The sequence below is a fragment of the Haliotis rufescens genome, unplaced genomic scaffold (genome assembly GCF_023055435.1).
Source record: "Haliotis rufescens isolate VD_foot unplaced genomic scaffold, xgHalRufe1.0.p SCAF_61, whole genome shotgun sequence".
Lineage (NCBI taxonomy): Eukaryota > Metazoa > Mollusca > Gastropoda > Lepetellida > Haliotidae > Haliotis > Haliotis rufescens.
The window spans coordinates 1,850,172-1,871,499 of NW_025964346.1; the positions used below are offsets into that span (position 1 = coordinate 1,850,172).

The following is a 21,328-nucleotide window of genomic DNA, read 5'->3' on the forward strand; positions in this document are numbered from 1 at the left end:
AAGACAAACAGTCGGTGACAAAAAAACAGGCTATGACATTTCAGTCAGTAGCTATAAATGGGCATCAAGAACATCGTACCTGTTGGCCAGTGTCTCCTGGCCCTGCAGCAGGGCATCAGCTTTGTCCATCTGTAGCCAGGCCATGAACTTCTGCAGGTGAGATGCAGACATGGGGCTGACGTCTTCCCCGCTCTTGGTCTGCCCCAGAAACATGTCCCGGGGGAAGTCCAGCCACCCATTCCTGGATACTTCTTCCAGCTCACTGTAATACTTCTCAGTCAATCGATGGAAATGCTTTTGAACACTGTTATTACATTCTTTTATAAACATTTGTATTTTTTCTATGTGCCTTTCAGCATTTACTTCAGCGACGTTGTCAGACAGATACTGGAGGGATCCATTCTGGACATAGATGACCTGCAGCTGCTTGTTCAGCAGATTCACTTGCTGACTCAGCACATCCGAGTTCTCCCTGTTGAGGTGTTCCATGCAGGCATCTTTCCGCTGCCGGAACAATTTCTTTAAATAACGGATTTCTGTTTTTTCAAAGGTTTTAAGTTCATTCATTGACATGCTGACTTCCTGATGGAGCTTCTCTGTCAGGTTGGACACTCTTGTGAAATTGGATAATGCTGTGAGATGTGAGAAGTAAAGAATTCCAAAAGCCACAGAGAATGTGAACACGATGGAATACGTGATGTAGAGGAGGATGAAGGCGAACACAACGGTTCTGGAGGCCACTGCCCTGGAAGAGGAGGTGCTGTAGATCTTGTCCGGGACCTTCACAGCATCAGCATTATTCAGCAGCACTGACTCCGTTTTCACCAGCTCCTCTGCTGAATGTCTCGATCTCAGGTGGACACAGACATACACAACAAACACAACCAGGATGGTGACGAGTGACAATGTGACGGTGACGATGACTGGGAGCCAGATGGAGGAGTGGGAGGGGGCTGCCTGTGCTCGGCTGGCCTGATGCAGGTCCACTGTTGCCATAGAGATGGGTTGTGGAAGGACCATGGAGGAGAGGACAACACGGTGGGAAGTGACTGAGTCATTGAGAAGCACCATGAAGATGTCGGGGAGCTGAGGCTGTGAGCTGGACACATTAAACTGGACATGGAATTGGGGCCGGTCAGTGATGAGGACATCAAAGTAGCCGATACAGCGAGTCATCATCTTGTCAAATATCTGAACTCCAACCACACCTGGGTATCCAATCAAGGAACCTGAAGCAGAAGTTAATTACAGTTCCTTAATTGAAGCAGAAGTTAATTAAGGTTCCTGAATAGAAGCCAAAGATAATTACGGTTCATGAATTGAAGCAGAAGTTTATTACAGTTCCTGAATTGAAGCAGAAGTTATTTACGGTTCCTGTATAGAAGCCAAAGTTAATTACGGTTCATGAATTGAAGCAGAAGTTTATTCCTGTTCCTGAATTGAAGCAGAAGTTATTTACAGTCCCTGTATAGAAGCCAAAGTTAATTCTGATTCATGAATTGAAGCAGAAGTTACTTATGGTTGCTGAATTAATAACTGGGATTTAATAGCCTATGAAAGCCCATGAATCAGAACTTGATTTGATTACAGTAGGAGCTGATTTGTTTTCAGAGAAGAAAACTTGACAATGATATTAATCCAGGCGTCTACAGAAACTAAAACCTAACCCAAACAATTTGTCAACTTTTGAATACTTGAGAAAGGCAATGTGAGCAGAAAACCCTGACTACCTGTGATGTTGATAGCCCAAGCCTGTTGCTGTGGAGACCAGGTGATGGCAGTCTGGAGGGCGGAGGGCACCAGGATGGAGCCAGTCAGCTGAGACTGGAAGCTGGACAGAACCGACTGACTCTCTGCAGATGAAGGAAATATCACATGATAGGTTCATGTCATATGTGCCAACAAAAAAACACTTGTCAAGAGTCAGCATCCTTCAACAACTAATCTCGAAAGAAGATATGAAGCATTTAGCACTAACAGGCAGCATTTGGCAGTTGATCTCTACTGGAGACACAGATCGGGATGAACTTACTGTTGACAAAGAGTCTGATGAGGGGTGAGCGGTCCGTGCGATACATCTGGTAATGCATCTCCTCCTTTTCCTTCAGGATCTTGGCTGCAACACGGACAGAGTTTGACTTGTACAGTGTCTGGTTGGGATGCACACGTGACAGATTCTTCTCACAGCCTCCATTCATCCAGGTGACAGAGCTATAGCGGAAGGGCACATCAAACTGGATGTAGGTGTACATCTGGGTTCCAAAGTCCTTTTTGGAGTTGTGGGGGCGGCTGGTGAAGTCGGAAGGGGACTTAAGGGGGTGCAGCGACAGTTCCCCCATCTCCTTCACGATGTCTGCATGGTTGGCAATCACGATCATCTCGTCCTCAAAGTCAAACCAGGTGTTGTGCTGCACATTGAGGAAGTCGAGGTGTGTGGACATCTGCCGATGTGACTGCAGGGTATCCACGTTGATGGTGAAGTTTCGCTGCTCGATGTGGTAGTTGAGGGAGGGAATGCGGACTTGGTAGTTGATGTTGTAGAGAATAGACGGTTTCTTGTACTTCACGTGACACATGTATCGCTTGTACATCTTCTCAAACACTGGGGACAAGGTGAACATGTAAACCTCGCCTGCAAGAACACATATCAACAGGATTACCAGACAGGTACATGCTCTCTTGTCTTACTTGACGGCTGATGACTGACTAGTCACATGAAATAGCAAATGTGTTGTAAACTGTTTAATGATTCACTTGTTGAAACAGCACAGTGGCTGAATTGCTAACATCTTATGATTGACATGTAACTTTAAACACATTATGAAAGACTTGTTAATTGAACAACTTATGATTGACTTGATAACTTAAACAGCATAATTGTTACTTAGACTAGACTCCAAGTCCAAGGTATATACCATGTGACTGAGAGACAAGATTCCCAAGTCCTTGATATATTCCACATGACAGAGACTAGACTCCCAAGTCCAAGGTATATACCATGTGACTGAGAGACAAGATTCCCAAGTCCTTGATATATTCCACATGACAGAGACTAGACTCACGAGTCCTTGGTATATTCCATGTGACTGAGAGACAAGATTCCCAAGTCCTTGATATATTCCACATGACAGAGACTAGACTCCCAAGTCCAAGGTATATACCATGTGACTGAGAGACAAGATTCCCAAGTCCTTGATATATTCCACATGACAGAGACTAGACTCACGAGTCCTTGGTATATACCATGTGACTGAGAGACAAGATTCCCAAGTCCTTGATATATTCCACATGACAGACTAGACTCCCAAGTCCAAGGTATATACCATGTGACTGAGAGACAAGATTCCCAAGTCCTTGATATATTCCACATGACAGACACTAGACTCACGAGTCCTTGGTATATTCCATGTGACTGAGAGACAAGATTCCCAAGTCCTTGATATATTCCACATGACAGAGACTAGACTCACGAGTCCTTGGTATATACCATGTGACTGAGAGACAAGATTCCCAAGTCCTTGATATATTCCACATGACAGAGACTAGACTCCCAAGTCCAAGGTATATACCATGTGACTGAGAGACAAGATTCCCAAGTCCTTGATATATTCCACATGACAGAGACTAGACTCACGAGTCCTTGGTATATTCCACATCACTGAACCCATGAAGATCTGGGTTAGAATTGGTCTTCAGCAACCCATGCTTGTCAAGAGGCAACTAACGGGAACTGGTGGTCAGGCTTTTTGACTTGGTTGATGCATGTCATTATATCCCAATTGTGTGGATCAATGCTTATGATATCAATCACTGGATTGTCTGGTCCAGACTTGATTATTTACAGACTGCCGTCATATAGCTGGAATATTGTGGATTGCGGCGTTAAACATAAATTATTTTTTTTAAATCCACAAAATCCACATGACAGAGATTAGGCTCCCAAGTTCTTTGTATATATTACACATGACTGAGAGACTAGACAGCCAAGTCCTTGGCATATATTCCACATGACTGAGAGACTAGACAGCCAAGTCCTTGGTATATATTCCACATGACTGAGAGACTAGATAGCCAAGTCCTTGGTATATATTACACATGACTGAGAGACTAGACAGCCAAGTCCTTGGTATATATTACACATGACAGAACGTACCCTTGGCACACTCGACACCAGCGAGAGGACAGGAAGAGCTGAAAGCCTGGTTACATGTGGGCATCTTGTAACATTCAATGTTGCAGCACTCCGGTACACCTGTTGAGTTACCTGAAACAGATTGCAGATGATGAGTGAGTGCAGACACTGCAGCCAGTAGAGCCACACTTTGTACACAACTCTTGCACCTCACACTGTGCACTCCCGCCATGCTTACCACTCTTGATGCAGGAATCTCTCTGTAAACACTTCTGACACTCTTCCTGATTAAACTTGCAGTCTTCTGAGGGGAATCTCATGGGCTCCTTGGCCGGGTTGGGCATCCCGAAGATGAGGGAGAGCGGTGTATTGTCAGTGCACACAACACTGTTATGGGTGTCACGGAGCTCCGTCAGGTTCTGCCGCCGGTTGATCTGTGGAACACAGGGCAAATGTATATTCCATGTTGATAAATATATATTTGATGTTTAGGTGATCTGTATGCCATGTTTAAGTGACTTGTATGCCATGTTTAAGTGACAAGTATGTCATGTTAATATGACTTGTATGCCATGTTTAAGTGACAAGTATGTCATGTTCATATGACTTGTATGCCATGTTTAAGTGACAAGTATGTCTTGTTTATATGACTTGTATGCCATGTTTAAGTGACAAGTATGTCATGTTTATATGACTTGTATGCCATGTTTAAGTGACCTGTATGTCATGTTTATATGACTTGTATGCCATGTTTAAGTGACAAGTATGTCATGTTCATATGACTTGTATGCCATGTTTAAGTGACATTTATTAAATGTTTATGTTATTAGTATGTCATGTTTATGTATTCTGTATTTCACGTTATGTGTATGTCATATTATGAAATATGTATGAAATATGTATGAAGTGTCACATATGTCATGTTAATGTGGTGTGCATGTCATGTTAAACTGGATGGTATGTCACATTGAAGTGATATGTATGTCATGTTAATGTGATCTGTATGCCATGTTTATGTGATTTGTATGCCATTTTAAAGTGACAGCAACATTCCAAATATATGATGACAGTCTGTAAATAATCGAGTCTAGACCAGACAATCCAGTGATTGACATAATGAGCATCAAACAAAGCAATTGGGATTCAATTACATGCATCAACGAAGTCAGCGAGTCCGACCACTCGATCCCAATATGTCATGTTTATGTTATTTGTCATGGATATTCAATCTGTATGTCATGTTTATGAAATATGTACGTCATGTTTCTGTGACCTGTGTCATGTTCATAAGATCTGTATGTCATGTGTGTGTGACTTGTTTGTCATGTTAAAGTGAGATGTATACATTGATAAGTAAAGTGACAGCATCAAGAGCAGATCAGTGTAGGGATGTCAAGGGAATTATCTACTGCAACATTGGGATCGATTTAGATCCACAGTAAACTCCAACTGAAGCCAGTGTGTTCCTTCACCTCATACTTGTGGCAGGGCATGTTGATGTAGCGGCGGAGGTGGGACTGGCCATCTTTGTAGCCGGGTGGACAGCGGATAGAGTGGTCCTTGGACGAACAAGTCACGGACTTCGCTGCAGTGATGCGGTGGCGGAAGATGTGCAGATAGAGGCTGTAGAAGTCCGGCATTGGGTCTCTGAAACAGTAATTGAAGGAACTTAGGGGCCAACAATTTCATATTCAAAGTGGGGTAGGGGGGGGCCTTGGATTTTATCCAAGATATAAATAGTTCCCGAAAATTTGTGAAGAAAAAAAATGTTTCATGTAACTGGAAAACAATTTGTCTACCACAAATATGAGAATTTCTTATTTAATTCAATGTTTTTATACTTACATGACGCTACACCTATAGCACTGTGTAGCGTCAGGTAAAGTAAAAACCTACATTTTGCAACGTGTTTTTGAAAATAAAATCTTGCTCATTTCTAGCTTGTTCTTACCGACAGTAACTTTTTTCTGTATCCTGAAACTTCTCTTTCAGAGTAGATGAGATGTTTTTGTTCATGTGGAAGTAGGCATTGTCATCAACATGGTCAATGTCCACATACTCAGGCACCAGGTACACATCCGAGATGCCAATCTTGATCTTCAGGCCTGACGTGCGCCTCCACACGTAGTCCATGCTCTGCTGATTGTTGGTCACATACATCGGCGTCTCCAGCTCCTCCATGTCCCGCAGCCGCTCCATGAACACATTTGACGACGAGGTAACATTGATCAATGTTCCATCTGGAAAACAGTCATATTTATAACATATTCGATGATGACGTCTTGTTGATCAAAGTGCCATCTGGAAAAGTCATATTAAAACATATTTCGATGATGACCTCTCGTTGATCAAAGTGCCATCTGTAAAACAGTCGTATTCATAACACATTTGACGACGAGGTCAGGTTGCCCAACGTTCCGTCTTTTAAAACAGTCATATTTATAACACATTCACCAAGGAGGTTAAGGTGATCAAAATGAGACTTGTACTACTGGAACGTGGGAGTAACAAAAGTGTGAGACTTCTGGAACAGTGGAGTAACACACATGTGAGACTTCTACTGGAAGTATGGAGTATAACACACGTGTGAGACTTGTACTGGAACGTTGGAGTAACACACACATGTGAGACTTCTATTGGAACGTTGGAGTAACACATGTGTGAGACTTCTTCTGGAACGTTGGAGTAACACACGTGTGAGACTTGTACTACTCACCATCCTGCAGCTGTGTGTAGTTCATGGGCAGGATGCCAACAGGAAATGCCACTTCTGAAACAGACAACAGCATCACTCAATACAACCATTTGCGGGGGTTGTGTCGGGGTTGGGTGGAGATTTGGGATGGACTTGGGGAAGATGGACTTACCAACACAGATGGTGTCTTGTGTTGTCGGGGTTGGATAAAGTTAAGGGATGACTTGGGGAAGATGGACTTACCAACACAGATGGTGTCTTGTGTCATCGGTTGTCAGGGTTGGGTGGAGATTTGGGTGGGACTTGGGGAAAATGGACTTACCAACACAGATGGTGTCTTGTGTCATCTGTTGTCAGGGTTGGGTGGAGATTTGGGTGGGACTTGGGGAAAATGGACTTACCAACACAGATGGTGTCTTGTGTCATCGGTTGTCAGGGTTGGGTGGAGATTTGGGTGGGACTTGGGGAAAATGGACTTACCAACACAGATGGTGTCTTGTGTCATCGGTTGTCGGGTTGGGTGGAGATTTGGGATGGACTTCGGGAAGATGGACTTACCAACACAGATGGTGTCTTGTGTTGTTGGTTGTCGGGGTTGGATGGAGTTAAGGGATGGACTTGGGGAAGATGGACTTACCAACACAGATGGTGTCTTGTGTCATCGGTTGTCGGGGTTGGATGGAGTTAAGGGATGGACTTGGGGAAGATGGACTAACCAACATAGATGGTGTCTTGTTGTCGGGGTTGGGTGGAGTTAAGAGATGGACTTGGGGAAAATGGACTTACCAACACAGATGGAGTCTTGTGTCATCGGTTGTCGGGGTTGGGTGGAGATTTGGGATGGACTTGGGGAAGATGGACTAACCAACATAGCTGGTGTCTTGTGTCATCGGTTGTCGGGGTTGGGTGGAGATTTGGGATGGACTTGGGGAAGATGGACTTACCAACACAGATGGTGTCTTGTGTCATCGGTTGTCGGGGTTGGTTGGAGATTTGGGATGGACTTGGGGAAAATGGACTTACCAACACAGATGGTGTCTTGTGTCATCGGTTGTCAGGGTTGGGTGGAGATTTGGGATGGACTTGGGGAAGATGGACTTACCAACACAGATGGTGTCTTGTGTCATCGGTTGTCGGGGTTGGGTGGAGATTTGGGATGGACTTGGGGAAGATGGACTTACCAACACAGATGGTGTCTTGTGTCATCGGTTGTCGGGGTTGGGTGGAGATTTGGGATGGACTTGGGGAAGATGGACTAACCAACATAGATGGTGTCTTGTGTCATCGGTTGTCGGGGTTTGGTGGAGATTTGGGATGGACTTGGGGAAGATGGACTTACCAACACAGATGGTGTCTTGTGTCATCGGTTGTCGGGGTTGGGTGGAGATTTGGGATGGACTTGGGGAAGATGGACTTACCAACACAGATGGTGTCTTGTGTCATCGGTTGTCGGGGTTGGGTGGAGATTTGGGATGGACTTGGGGAAGATGGACTTACCAACACAGATGGTGTCTTGTGTCATCGGTTGTCGGGGTTGGTGGAGATTTGGGATGGACTTGGGAAAGATCGACTTACCAACACAGATGGTGTCTTGTGTCATTGTACAAGGAGCAGCTTCATATGTAGATCCACGGCAAACATGACACTCTGGAAGAAAAAACTGAAGCTCATGGCCCTGCAGTCTATGGCAATCTGTGAACACAGTGTTGAGCCATGTATAATGATAATGTTTCTGTTTCTGTTCCCCTGAATGGAAAGACTTACTGTAACTTACATCTTGTCATAATGGATGAATGATGTGACAGTGGAAAGACTTACTGTAACTTACATCTTGTCATAATGGATGAATGATGTGACAGTTGGAAAGACTTACTGTAACTCACATCTTGTCATGATGGATGGAAGATGTGACAGTGGAAAGACTTACTGTAACTCACATCTTGTCATCATGGATGAATGATGTGACAGTGGAAAGACTTACTGTAACTTACATCTTGTCATGATGGATGGATGATGTGACAGTGGAAAGACTTACTGTAACTCACATCTTGTCATCATGGATGAATGATGTGACAGTGGAAAGACTTACTGTAACTCACATCTTGTCATGATGGATGGATGATGTGACAGTGGAAAGACTTACTGTAACTCACATTTTGTCATAATGGATGAATGATGTGACAGTGGAAAGACTTACTGTAACTTACATCTTGTCATCATGGATGAATGATGTGACAGTGGAAAGACTTACTGTAACTCACATCTTGTCATCATGGATGAATGATGTGACAGTGGAAAGACTTACTGTAACTTACATCTTGTCATCATGGATGAATGATGTGACAGTGGAAAGACTTACTGTAACTTACATCTTGTCATCATGGATGAATGATGTGACAGTGGAAAGACTTACTGTAACTTACATCTTGTCACCATGGATGAATGATGTGACAGTGGAAAGACTTACTGTAACTCACATCTTGTCATCATGGATGAATGATGTGACAGTGGAAAGACTTACTGTAACTTACATCTTGTCATCATGGATGAATGATGTGACAGTGGAAAGACTTACTGTAACTCACATCTTGTCATCATGGATGAATGATGTGACAGTGGAAAGACTTACTGTAACTTACGTCTTGTCATCATGGATGATTGATGTGACAGTGGAAAGACTTACTGTAACTTACATCTTGTCATCATGGATGAATGATGTGACAGTTGGAAAGACTTACTGTAACTTACGTCTTGTCATCATGGATGAATGATGTGACAGTGGAAAGACTTACTGTAACTTACATCTTGTCATCATGGATGAATGATGTGACAGTGGAAAGACTTACTGTAACTCACATCTTGCATGATGGATGAATGATGTGACAGTGGAAAGACTTACTGTAACTTACATCTTGTCATAATGGATGGATGATGTGACAGTGGAAAGACTTACTGTAACTCACATCTTGTCATCATGGATGAATGATGTGACAGTGGAAAGACTTACTGTAACTCACATCTTGTCACCATGGATGAATGATGTGACAGTGGAAAGACTTACTGTAACTCACATCTTGTCATCATGGATGAATGATGTGACAGTGGAAAGACTTACTGTAACTCACATCTTGTCACCATGGATGAATGATGTGACAGTGGAAAGACTTACTGTAACTTACATCTTGTCATGATGGATGAATGATGTGACAGTGGAAAGACTTACTGTAACTCACATCTTGTCATCATGGATGAATGATGTGACAGTGGAAAGACTTACTGTAACTCACATCTTGTCATCATGGATGAATGATGTGACAGTGGAAAGACTTACTGTAACTCACATCTTGTCATCATGGATGAATGATGTGACAGTGGAAAGACTTACTGTAACTTACATCTTGTCATCATGGATGAATGATGTGACAGTGGAAAGACTTACTGTAACTCACATTTTGTCATAATGGATGAATGATGTGACAGTGGAAAGACTTACTGTAACTCACATTTTGTCATAATGGATGAATGATGTGACAGTGGAAAGACTTACTGTAACTTACATCTTGTCATCATGGATGAATGATGTGACAGTGGAAAGACTTACTGTAACTCACATCTTGTCATCATGGATGAATGATGTGACAGTGGAAAGACTTACTGTAACTCACATCTTGTCATAATGGATGGATGATGTGACAGTGGAAAGACTTACTGTAACTCACATCTTGTCATAATGGATGGATGATGTGACAGTGGAAAGACTTACTGTAACTTACGTCTTGTCATGATGGATGGATGATGTGACAGTGGAAAGACTTACTGTAACTCACATCTTGTCATAATGGATGGATGATGTGACAGTGGAAAGACTTACTGTAACTTACATCTTGTCATGATGGATGAATGATGTGACAGTGGAAAGACTCACTGTAACTTACATCTTGTCATGATGGATGAATGATGTGACAGTGGAAAGACTTACTGTAACTTACATCTTGTCATGATGGATGAATGATGTGACAGTGGAAAGACTTACTGTAACTTACATCTTGTCATCATGGATGAATGATGTGACAGTGGAAAGACTTACTGTAACTTACATCTTGTCATGATGGATGAATGATGTGACAGTGGAAAGACTTACTGTAACTTACATCTTGTCATCATGGATGAATGATGTGACAGTGGAAAGACTTACTGTAACTTTCATCTTGTCATCATGGATGAATGATGTGACAGTGGAAAGACTTACTGTAACTCACATCTTGTCACCATGGATGAATGATGTGACAGTGGAAAGACTTACTGTAACTCACATCTTGTCACCATGGATGAATGATGTGACAGTGGAAAGGCTTACTGTAACTTACATCTTGTCACCATGGATGAATGATGTGACAGTGGAAAGACTTACTGTAACTTACATCTTGTCATCATGGATGGATGATGTGACAGTGGAAAGACTTACTGTAACTTACATCTTGTCATCATGGATGAATGATGTGACAGTGGAAAGACTTACTGTAACTTACATCTTGTCATGATGGATGGATGATGTGACAGTGGAAAGACTTACTGTAACTTACATCTTGTCATCATGGATGAATGATGTGACAGTGGAAAGACTTACTGTAACTCACATCTTGTCATCATGGATGAATGATGTGACAGTGGAAAGACTTACTGTAACTTACATCTTGTCACCATGGATGAATGATGTGACAGTGGAAAGACTTACTGTAACTCACATCTTGTCATCATGGATGAATGATGTGATAGTGGAAAGACTTACTGTAACTCACATCTTGTCATGATGGATGAATGATGTGACAGTGGAAAGACTTACTGTAACTCACATCTTGTCATCATGGATGAATGATGTGACAGTGGAAAGACTTACTGTAACTTACATCTTGTCATGATGGATGAATGATGTGACAGTGGAAAGACTTACTGTAACTCACATCTTGTCATCATGGATGAATGATGTGACAGTGGAAAGACTTACTGTAACTCACATCTTGTCATCATGGATGAATGATGTGACAGTGGAAAGACTTACTGTAACTTACATCTTGTCATCATGGATGAATGATGTGACAGTGGAAAGACTTACTGTAACTTACATCTTGTCATCATGGATGAATGATGTGACAGTGGAAAGACTTACTGTAACTTACATCTTGTCATCATGGATGAATGATGTGACAGTGGAAAGACTTACTGTAACTCACATCTTGTCACCATGGATGAATGATGTGACAGTGGAAAGACTTACTGTAACTCACATCTTGTCATGATGGATGGATGATGTGACAGTGGAAAGACTTACTGTAACTTACATCTTGTCATCATGGATGAATGATGTGACAGTGGAAAGACTTACTGTAACTTACATCTTGTCACCATGGATGAATGATGTGACAGTGGAAAGACTTACTGTAACTTACATCTTGTCATCATGGATGAATGATGTGACAGTGGAAAGACTTACTGTAACTCACATCTTGTCATAATGGATGAATGATGTGACAGTGGAAAGACTCACTTTTACATTTGACATCTCGTGAAGCGGAGCAAGCACCTGACATGTAGTGGCCAGCTGGGCAGGAGGTGCTGCAGGCTGAAGCAGAAAATTGTCCTGTAATGCTTGACAGAGAAAAGTACCCTGTAATGATTGAAATGCACATAAGACAAAAATATATTATTGAGTGATTGACAAAGAAAAGTATTGTGTAATGACTAATACAGAAATGGATAATAAATAATCAGTATCTATTAATTGTTATATTAATACCACCAGACATAAACTACGGAAGTACCTTGACATCTCTGTCCACTGACATAAAATCCTCGCTTGCAGCGACACGTTACATATCCTTCTGCAGCCTCACACCGAGCAAATGTCGTGCAACTCAACAAGTCATCATGACAATTCTCAAAATCTGCAAACGAATGGAAACAAAATAATCTATCAATGTTTCCAGTGTCCAGTAAGTGCAGCACAAAAATAACCTAACAATGTGTCTGTTTTTTAGATCATTGTCAAACTGGAAGAATGATAAATAATAAGAATTGTAATTAATGCTCACATAGAAAAGAAAATATCCGAAATTTTCTTTATTGACATGAATGAATTACAGAAAACAGTGTTGCAACTCCATGTGTAAATTTACTTGCTAGGCTTTCGCCACATGTATGAGAGCCATAAAGATCCAGGTCAGAATAGGTCTTCAGCAACCAATTCTTGCCGTCACAGGCAACTATGCTTGTCGTAAGAGGTGACTGGTGGTCAGGTTCGCTGACTTGGTTGATGCATGTCATCATATCCCAATTGCATACATCGATACTCAATTATGATGTCAATCACTGGATTATCTGGTCCAGACTTCAGACTGTAATATTGCTGAGTGTGACAGGCAAACAAACAACCCATATGTACAACATTAAGAATGTTGTGAATTGTATCACAACCAAAGTAACACATAGCCCATCTCACCAAGAATCTGTAACCGAGAGACGAGGGACAATGTGGTACTGTTGATGATGAAGTCGGACAACTCGGGCTTGTCAGAATACATTCGGACATGTCCTGAAACATGACACATTTATTGGAATACATTTGTAATGCCGATATAGACACTCATCTTGAAACAATGGGTGGAATATAAGCCATTGTACAACACTTTGAGGACAACACAACACACATTATGTAGTTTATAAACTGACACATTCAAGTTACCTTCCTCATTAATGCGGAAGCTAGGATGTGGACAGACTTACGTATCAGAGTAGAAGATGGCACCCCCACATTCAGGATGCTCTTTTGTGAAGGCGGGATGAAGGTACAAACGCAGAGCACGGTCAGCACCGACAACGTGAGCAACAGGTAAACAGGAAGTGACCCCTGACACAGGACATTGGTGGAGGCGGTGCAGGATATACATGACGTGAACATCGGTTGGGCAGCAGAGACGGCATGATGAGCAGGACCATCTTCCGCTTCCGCTTCATCCTGCACATGAAGATGCCGAGTTATTGAGTTACCGTAAGTATCGAGGATCTATATATCTCCCATCACAGTTACCATAATGTCCTGAAGTACTGAGGATCTATATATCTCCCATCAAAGTTACCGTAATGTCCTGAAGTATTGAGGATCTATATATCTCCCTTCGCAATAACCATAATGTCCTGAAGTATTGAGGATCTATATATCTCCCTTCGCAGTTACTGTAATGTCCTGAAGTATTGAGGATCTATATATCTCCCATCACAGTTACCGTAATGTCCTGAAGTATTGAGGATCTATATATCTCCCTTTGCAGTTACCATAATGTCCTGAAGTATTGAGGATCTATATATCTCCCTTCCCAGTTACCGTAATGTCCTGAAGTATTGAGGATCTATATATCTCCCTTCGCAGTTACTGTAATGTCCTGAAGTATTGAGGATCTATATATCTCCCTTTGCAGTTACCTTATGTCCTGAAGTATTGAGGATCTATATATCTCCCTTCGCAGTTACCGTAATGTCCTGAAGTATTGAGGATCTATATATCTCCCTTCGCAGTAACTGTAATGTCCTGAAGTATTGAGGATCTATATATCTCCCTTCGCAGTTACTGTAATGTCCTGAAGTATTGAGGATCTATATATCTCCCTTCGCAGTTACTGTAATGTCCTGAAGTGTTGAGGATCTATATATCTCCCTTCGCAGTAACTGTAATGTCCTGAAGTATTGAGGATCTATATATCTCCCTTCGCAGTTACTGTAATGTCTTGAAGTATTGAGGATCTATATATCTCCCTTCACAGTTACTGTTATGTCCTGAAGTATTGAGGATCTATATATCTCCCATTACAGTTACCGTAATGTCCTGAAGTATTGAGATCTATATATCTCCCATCACAGTTACTGTAATGCCCTGAAGGATTGAGGATCTATATATCTCCCTTCGCAGTTACTGTAATGTCCTGAAGTATTGGGGATCTATATATCTCCCTTCGCAGTTACCGTCCTGAAGTATTGAGATCTATATATCTCCCTTCGCAGTTACTGTAATGTCCTGAAGTATTGAGGATCTATATATCTCCCATTACAGTTACCGTAATGTCCTGAAGTATTGAGGATCTATATATCTCCCTTCGCAGTTACCGTCCTGAAGTATTGAGATCTATATATCTCCCATCACAGTCACCGTAATGTCCTGAAGTATTGAGGATCTATATATCTCCCATGACAGTTACCTTAATGTCCTGAAGTATTGAGGATCTATATATCTCCCTTCACAGTTACCGTAATGTCCTGAAGTATTGAGGATCTATATATCTCCCTTCGCAGTTACCGTAATGTCCTGAAGTATTGAGGATCTATATATCTCCCTTCACAGTTACCTTAATGTCCTGAAGTATTGAGGATCTATATATCTCACATCACAGTTACTGTAATGTCCTGAAGTATTGAGGATCTATATATCTCCCTTCGCAGTTACTGTAATGTCCTGAAGTATTGAAGATCTATATATCTCCCTTCGCAGTTACCTTTTGTCCTGAAGTATTGAGGATCTATATATCTCCCTTCGCAGTTACCGTAATGTCCTGAAGTGTTGAGGATCTATATATCTCCCTTCACAGTAACCGTAACATCCTGAAGTATTGAGGATCTATAGATCTCCCTTCGCAGTTACCGTAATGTCCTGAAGTGTTGAGGATCTATATATCTCCCTTCACAGTAACCGTAACGTCCTGAAGTATTGAGGATCTATATATCTCCCTTCGCAGTTACCATAATGTCCTGAAGTGTTGAGGATCTATATATCTCCCTTCACAGTTACCGTAACGTCCTGAAGTATTGAGGATCTATATATCTCCCTTCGCAGTTACTGTAATGTCCTGAAGTGTTGAGGATCTATATATCTCCTTTCACAGTTACCATAATGTCCTGAAGAATTGAAGATCTATATATCTCCCTTCGCAGTTACCTTAGTTCCTGAAGTATTGAGGATCTATATATCTCCCTTCGCAGTTACCATAATGTCCTGAAGTATTGAGGATCTATATATCTCCCTTCACAGTTACCGTAACGTCCTGAAGTATTGAGGATCTATATATCTCCCTTCGCAGTTACTGTAATGTCCTGAAGTGTTGAGGATCTATATATCTCCCTTCGCAGTTACCATAATGTCCTGAAGTATTGAAGATCTATATATCTCACATCACAGTTACCTGATGTCCTGAAGTATTGAGGATCTATATATCTATCATCACAGTTACCGTAATGTCCTGAAGTATTGAGGATCTATATATCTCCCATCACAGTAACCGTAATGTCCTGAACTATTGAGGATCTTAAATCTCATATCACAGTTACCGTAATGTCCTGAAGTATTGAGGATCTATATATCTCCCATCACAGTAACCGTAATGTCCTGAACTATTGAGGATCTTAAATCTCCCATCACAGTTACCGTTATGTCCTGAAGTATTGAGGATCTATATATCTCCCATTACAGTTACCATAATGTCCTGAAGTATTGAGAATCTATATATCTCCAGTCACAGTTACCGTAATGTCCTGAAGTATTGAGGATCTATATATCTCCCATTACAGTTACCGTAATGTCCTGAAGTATTGAGATCTATATATCTCCCATCACAGTTACCGTAATGCCCTGAAGTATTGAGGATCTATATATCTCCCATCACAGTTACCGTAATGTCCTGAACTATTGAGGATCTATATATCTCCCTTCGCAGTTACCATAATGTCCTGAAGTATTGAGGATCTATATATCTCACATCACAGTTACCTGATGTCCTGAAGTATTGAGGATCTATATATCTATCATCACAGTTACCATAATGTCCTGAAGTATTGAGGATCTATATATCTCATTTCACAGTTACCGTAATGTCCTGAAGTATTGAGGATCTATATATCTCCCTTCACAGTTACTGTAATGTCCTGAAGTATTGAGGATCTATATATCTCCCTTCGCAGTTACTGTAATGTCCTGAAGTATTGAGGATCTATATATCTCCCTTCGCAGTTACTGTAATTTCCTGAAGTATTGGGGATCTATATATCTCCCTTCGCAGTTACCGTCCTGAAGTATTGAGATCTATATATCACTCTTCGCAGTTACTGTAATGTCCTGAAGTATTGAGGATCTATATATCTCCCATTACAGTTACCGTAATGTCCTGAAGTATTGAGGATCTATATATCTCCCTTCGCAGTTACCGTCCTGAAGTATTGAGATCTATATATCTCCCATCACAGTCACCTTAATGTCCTGAAGTATTGAGGATCTATATATCTCCCATGACAGTTACCTTAATGTCCTGAAGTATTGAGGATCTATATATCTCCCATCACAGTTACCATAATGTCCTGAAGTATTGAGGATCTATATATCTCCCTTCGCAGTTACCGTAATGTCCTGAAGTATTGATGATCTATTTATCTCCCATCACAGTTACCGTAATGTCCTGAAGTATTGAGGATCTATATATCTCACATCACAGTTACCGTCATGTCCTGAAGTATTGAGGATCTATATATCTCCCTTTGCAGTTATCGTAATGTCCTGAAGTATTGAGGATCTATATATCTCCCTTCGCAGTTTCTGTAATGTCCTGAAGTATTGAAGATCTATATATCTCCCTTCGCAGTTACCTTTTGTCCTGAAGTATTGAGGATCTATATATCTCCCTTCGCAGTTACCGTAATGTCCTGAAGTGTTGAGGATCTATATATCTCCCTTCACAGTAACCGTAACATCCTGAAGTATTGAGGATCTATAGATCTCTCTTCGCAGTTACTGTAATGTCCTGAAGTATTGAGGATCTATATATCTCCCTTCGCAGTTACTGTAATGTCCTGAAGTGTTGAGGATCTATATATCTCCCTTCGCAGTTACCATAATGTCCTGAAGTATTGAAGATCTATATATCTCACATCACAGTTACCATAATGTCCTGAAGTATTGAGGATCTATATATCTATCATCACAGTTACCATAATGTCCTGAAGTATTGAGATCTATATATCTCCCATCACAGTTACCGTAATGTCCTGAAGTATTGAGGATCTATATATCTCCCATCACAGTAACCGTAATGTCCTGAACTATTGAGGATCTTAAATCTCATATCACAGTTACCGTAATGTCCTGAAGTATTGAGGATCTATATATCTCCCATCACAGTAACCGTAATGTCCTGAACTATTGAGGATCTTAAATCTCCCATCACAGTTACCGTTATGTCCTGAAGTATTGAGGATCTATATATCTCCCATTACAGTTACCATAATGTCCTGAAGTATTGAGAATCTATATATCTCCAGTCACAGTTACCGTAATGTCCTGAAGTATTGAGGATCTATATATCTCCCATTACAGTTACCGTAATGTCCTGAAGTATTGAGATCTATATATCTCCCATCACAGTTACCGTAATGCCCTGAAGTATTGAGGATCTATATATCTCCCATCACAGTTACCGTAATGTCCTGAACTATTGAGGATCTATATATCTCCCTTCGCAGTTACCATAATGTCCTGAAGTATTGAGGATCTATATATCTCACATCACAGTTACCTGATGTCCTGAAGTATTGAGGATCTATATATCTATCATCACAGTTACCATAATGTCCTGAAGTATTGAGGATCTATATATCTCCCTTCACAGTTACCGTAATGTCCTGAAGTATTGAGGATCTATATATCTCCCTTCACAGTTACTGTAATGTCCTGAAGTATTGAGGATCTATATATCTCCCTTCGCAGTTACTGTAATGTCCTGAAGTATTGAGGATCTATATATCTCCCTTCGCAGTTACTGTAATTTCCTGAAGTATTGGGGATCTATATATCTCCCTTCGCAGTTACCGTCCTGAAGTATTGAGATCTATATATCACTCTTCGCAGTTACTGTAATGTCCTGAAGTATTGAGGATCTATATATCTCCCATTACAGTTACCGTAATGTCCTGAAGTATTGAGGATCTATATATCTCCCTTCGCAGTTACCGTCCTGAAGTATTGAGATCTATATATCTCCCATCACAGTTACCGTAATGTCCTGAAGTATTGAGGATCTATATATCTCCCATCACAGTAACCGTAATGTCCTGAACTATTGAGGATCTTAAATCTCATATCACAGTTACCGTAATGTCCTGAAGTATTGAGGATCTATATATCTCCCATCACAGTAACCGTAATGTCCTGAACTATTGAGGATCTTAAATCTCCCATCACAGTTACCGTTATGTCCTGAAGTATTGAGGATCTATATATCTCCCATTACAGTTACCATAATGTCCTGAAGTATTGAGAATCTATATATCTCCAGTCACAGTTACCGTAATGTCCTGAAGTATTGAGGATCTATATATCTCCCATTACAGTTACCGTAATGTCCTGAAGTATTGAGATCTATATATCTCCCATCACAGTTACCGTAATGCCCTGAAGTATTGAGGATCTATATATCTCCCATCACAGTTACCGTAATGTCCTGAACTATTGAGGATCTATATATCTCCCTTCGCAGTTACCATAATGTCCTGAAGTATTGAGGATCTATATATCTCACATCACAGTTACCTGATGTCCTGAAGTATTGAGGATCTATATATCTATCATCACAGTTACCATAATGTCCTGAAGTATTGAGGATCTATATATCTCCCTTCACAGTTACCGTAATGTCCTGAAGTATTGAGGATCTATATATCTCCCTTCACAGTTACTGTAATGTCCTGAAGTATTGAGGATCTATATATCTCCCTTCGCAGTTACTGTAATGTCCTGAAGTATTGAGGATCTATATATCTCCCTTCGCAGTTACTGTAATTTCCTGAAGTATTGGGGATCTATATATCTCCCTTCGCAGTTACCGTCCTGAAGTATTGAGATCTATATATCACTCTTCGCAGTTACTGTAATGTCCTGAAGTATTGAGGATCTATATATCTCCCATTACAGTTACCGTAATGTCCTGAAGTATTGAGGATCTATATATCTCCCTTCGCAGTTACCGTCCTGAAGTATTGAGATCTATATATCTCCCATCACAGTCACCGTAATGTCCTGAAGTATTGAGGATCTATATATCTCCCATGACAGTTACCTTAATGTCCTGAAGTATTGAGGATCTATATATCTCCCTTCACAGTTACCGTAATGTCCTGAAGTATTGAGGATCTATATATCTCCCTTCGCAGTTACCGTAATGTCCTGAAGTATTGAGGATCTATTTATCTCCCATCACAGTTACCTTAATGTCCTGAAGTATTGAGGATCTATATATCTCACATCACAGTTACCGTAATGTCCTGAAGTATTGAGGATCTATATATCTCCCTTTGCAGTTATCGTAATGTCCTGAAGTATTGAGGATCTATATATCTCCCTTCGCAGTTACTGTAATGTCCTGAAGTATTGAGGATCTATATATCTCCCTTCGCAGTTACCTTTTGTCCTGAAGTATTGAGGATCTATATATCTCCCTTCGCAGTTACCGTAATGTCCTGAAGTGTTGAGGATCTATATATCTCCCTTCACAGTAACCGTAACATCCTGAAGTATTGAGGATCTATAGATCTCCCTTCGCAGTTACCGTAATGTCCTGAAGTGTTGAGGATCTATATATCTCCCTTCACAGTTACTGTAACATCCTGAAGTATTGAGGATCTATATATCTCCCTTCACAGTTACCATAATGTCCTGAAGTGTTGAGGATCTATATATCTATCATCACAGTTACCGTAACGTCCTGAAGTATTGAGGATCTATATATCTCCCTTCGCAGTTACCGTAATGTCCTGAAGTGTTGAGGATCTATATATCTCCCATCACAGTTACCTTAATGTCCTGAAGTATTGAGGATCTATATATCTCACATCACAGTTACCGTAATGTCCTGAAGTATTGAGGATCTATATATCTCCCTTTGCAGTTATCGTAATGTCCTGAAGTATTGAGGATCTATATATCTCCCTTCGCAGTTACTGTAATGTCCTGAAGTATTGAGGATCTATATATCTCCCTTTGCAGTTACCTTTTGTCCTGAAGTATTGAGGATCTATATATCTCCCTTCGCAGTTACCGTAATGTCCTGAAGTGTTGAGGATCTACATATCTCCCTTCACAGTAACCGTAACATCCTGAAGTATTGAGGATCTATAGATCTCCCTTCGCAGTTACCGTAATGTCCTGAAGTGTTGAGGATCTATATATCTCCCTTCACAGTTACCGTAACGTCCTGAAGTATTGAGGATCTATATATCTCCCTTCGCAGTTACCATAATGTCCTGAAGTGTTGAGGATCTATATATCTCCCTTCACAGTTACCGTAACGTCCTGAAGTATTGAGGATCTATATATCTCCCTTCGCAGTTACCGTAATGTCCTGAAGTGTTGAGGATCTATATATCTCCCTTCGCAGTTACCATAATGTCCTGAAGAATTGAAGATCTATATATCTCCC

General features: G+C 40.9%; 1 protein-coding gene across 4 annotated transcripts in view; it reads right to left on the reverse strand.

Moving 5' to 3' along the window:
• LOC124118669 overlaps positions 1 to 21,328 on the reverse strand; it is a 289,157-nt gene that overhangs the window by 9,708 nt on the left and 258,121 nt on the right. For all 4 annotated transcript variants that reach the window (XM_048386865.1, XM_048386864.1, XM_046480875.2 and 1 more), the window contains 13 exons: positions 13,608 to 13,839; positions 13,324 to 13,416; positions 12,647 to 12,769; positions 12,373 to 12,447; positions 8,403 to 8,474; positions 6,849 to 6,902; positions 6,084 to 6,372; positions 5,605 to 5,779; positions 4,371 to 4,566; positions 4,154 to 4,264; positions 2,033 to 2,632; positions 1,731 to 1,853; positions 80 to 1,229 (listed from right to left, as the gene is read on the reverse strand). In XM_048386865.1, coding sequence (XP_048242822.1) covers positions 80 to 1,229; positions 1,731 to 1,853; positions 2,033 to 2,632; positions 4,154 to 4,264; positions 4,371 to 4,566; positions 5,605 to 5,779; positions 6,084 to 6,372; positions 6,849 to 6,902; positions 8,403 to 8,474; positions 12,373 to 12,447; positions 12,647 to 12,769; positions 13,324 to 13,416; positions 13,608 to 13,839 — 3,293 coding nt within the window. The remainder of the gene's footprint in view (positions 1 to 79; positions 1,230 to 1,730; positions 1,854 to 2,032; positions 2,633 to 4,153; positions 4,265 to 4,370; positions 4,567 to 5,604; positions 5,780 to 6,083; positions 6,373 to 6,848; positions 6,903 to 8,402; positions 8,475 to 12,372; positions 12,448 to 12,646; positions 12,770 to 13,323; positions 13,417 to 13,607; positions 13,840 to 21,328) is intronic.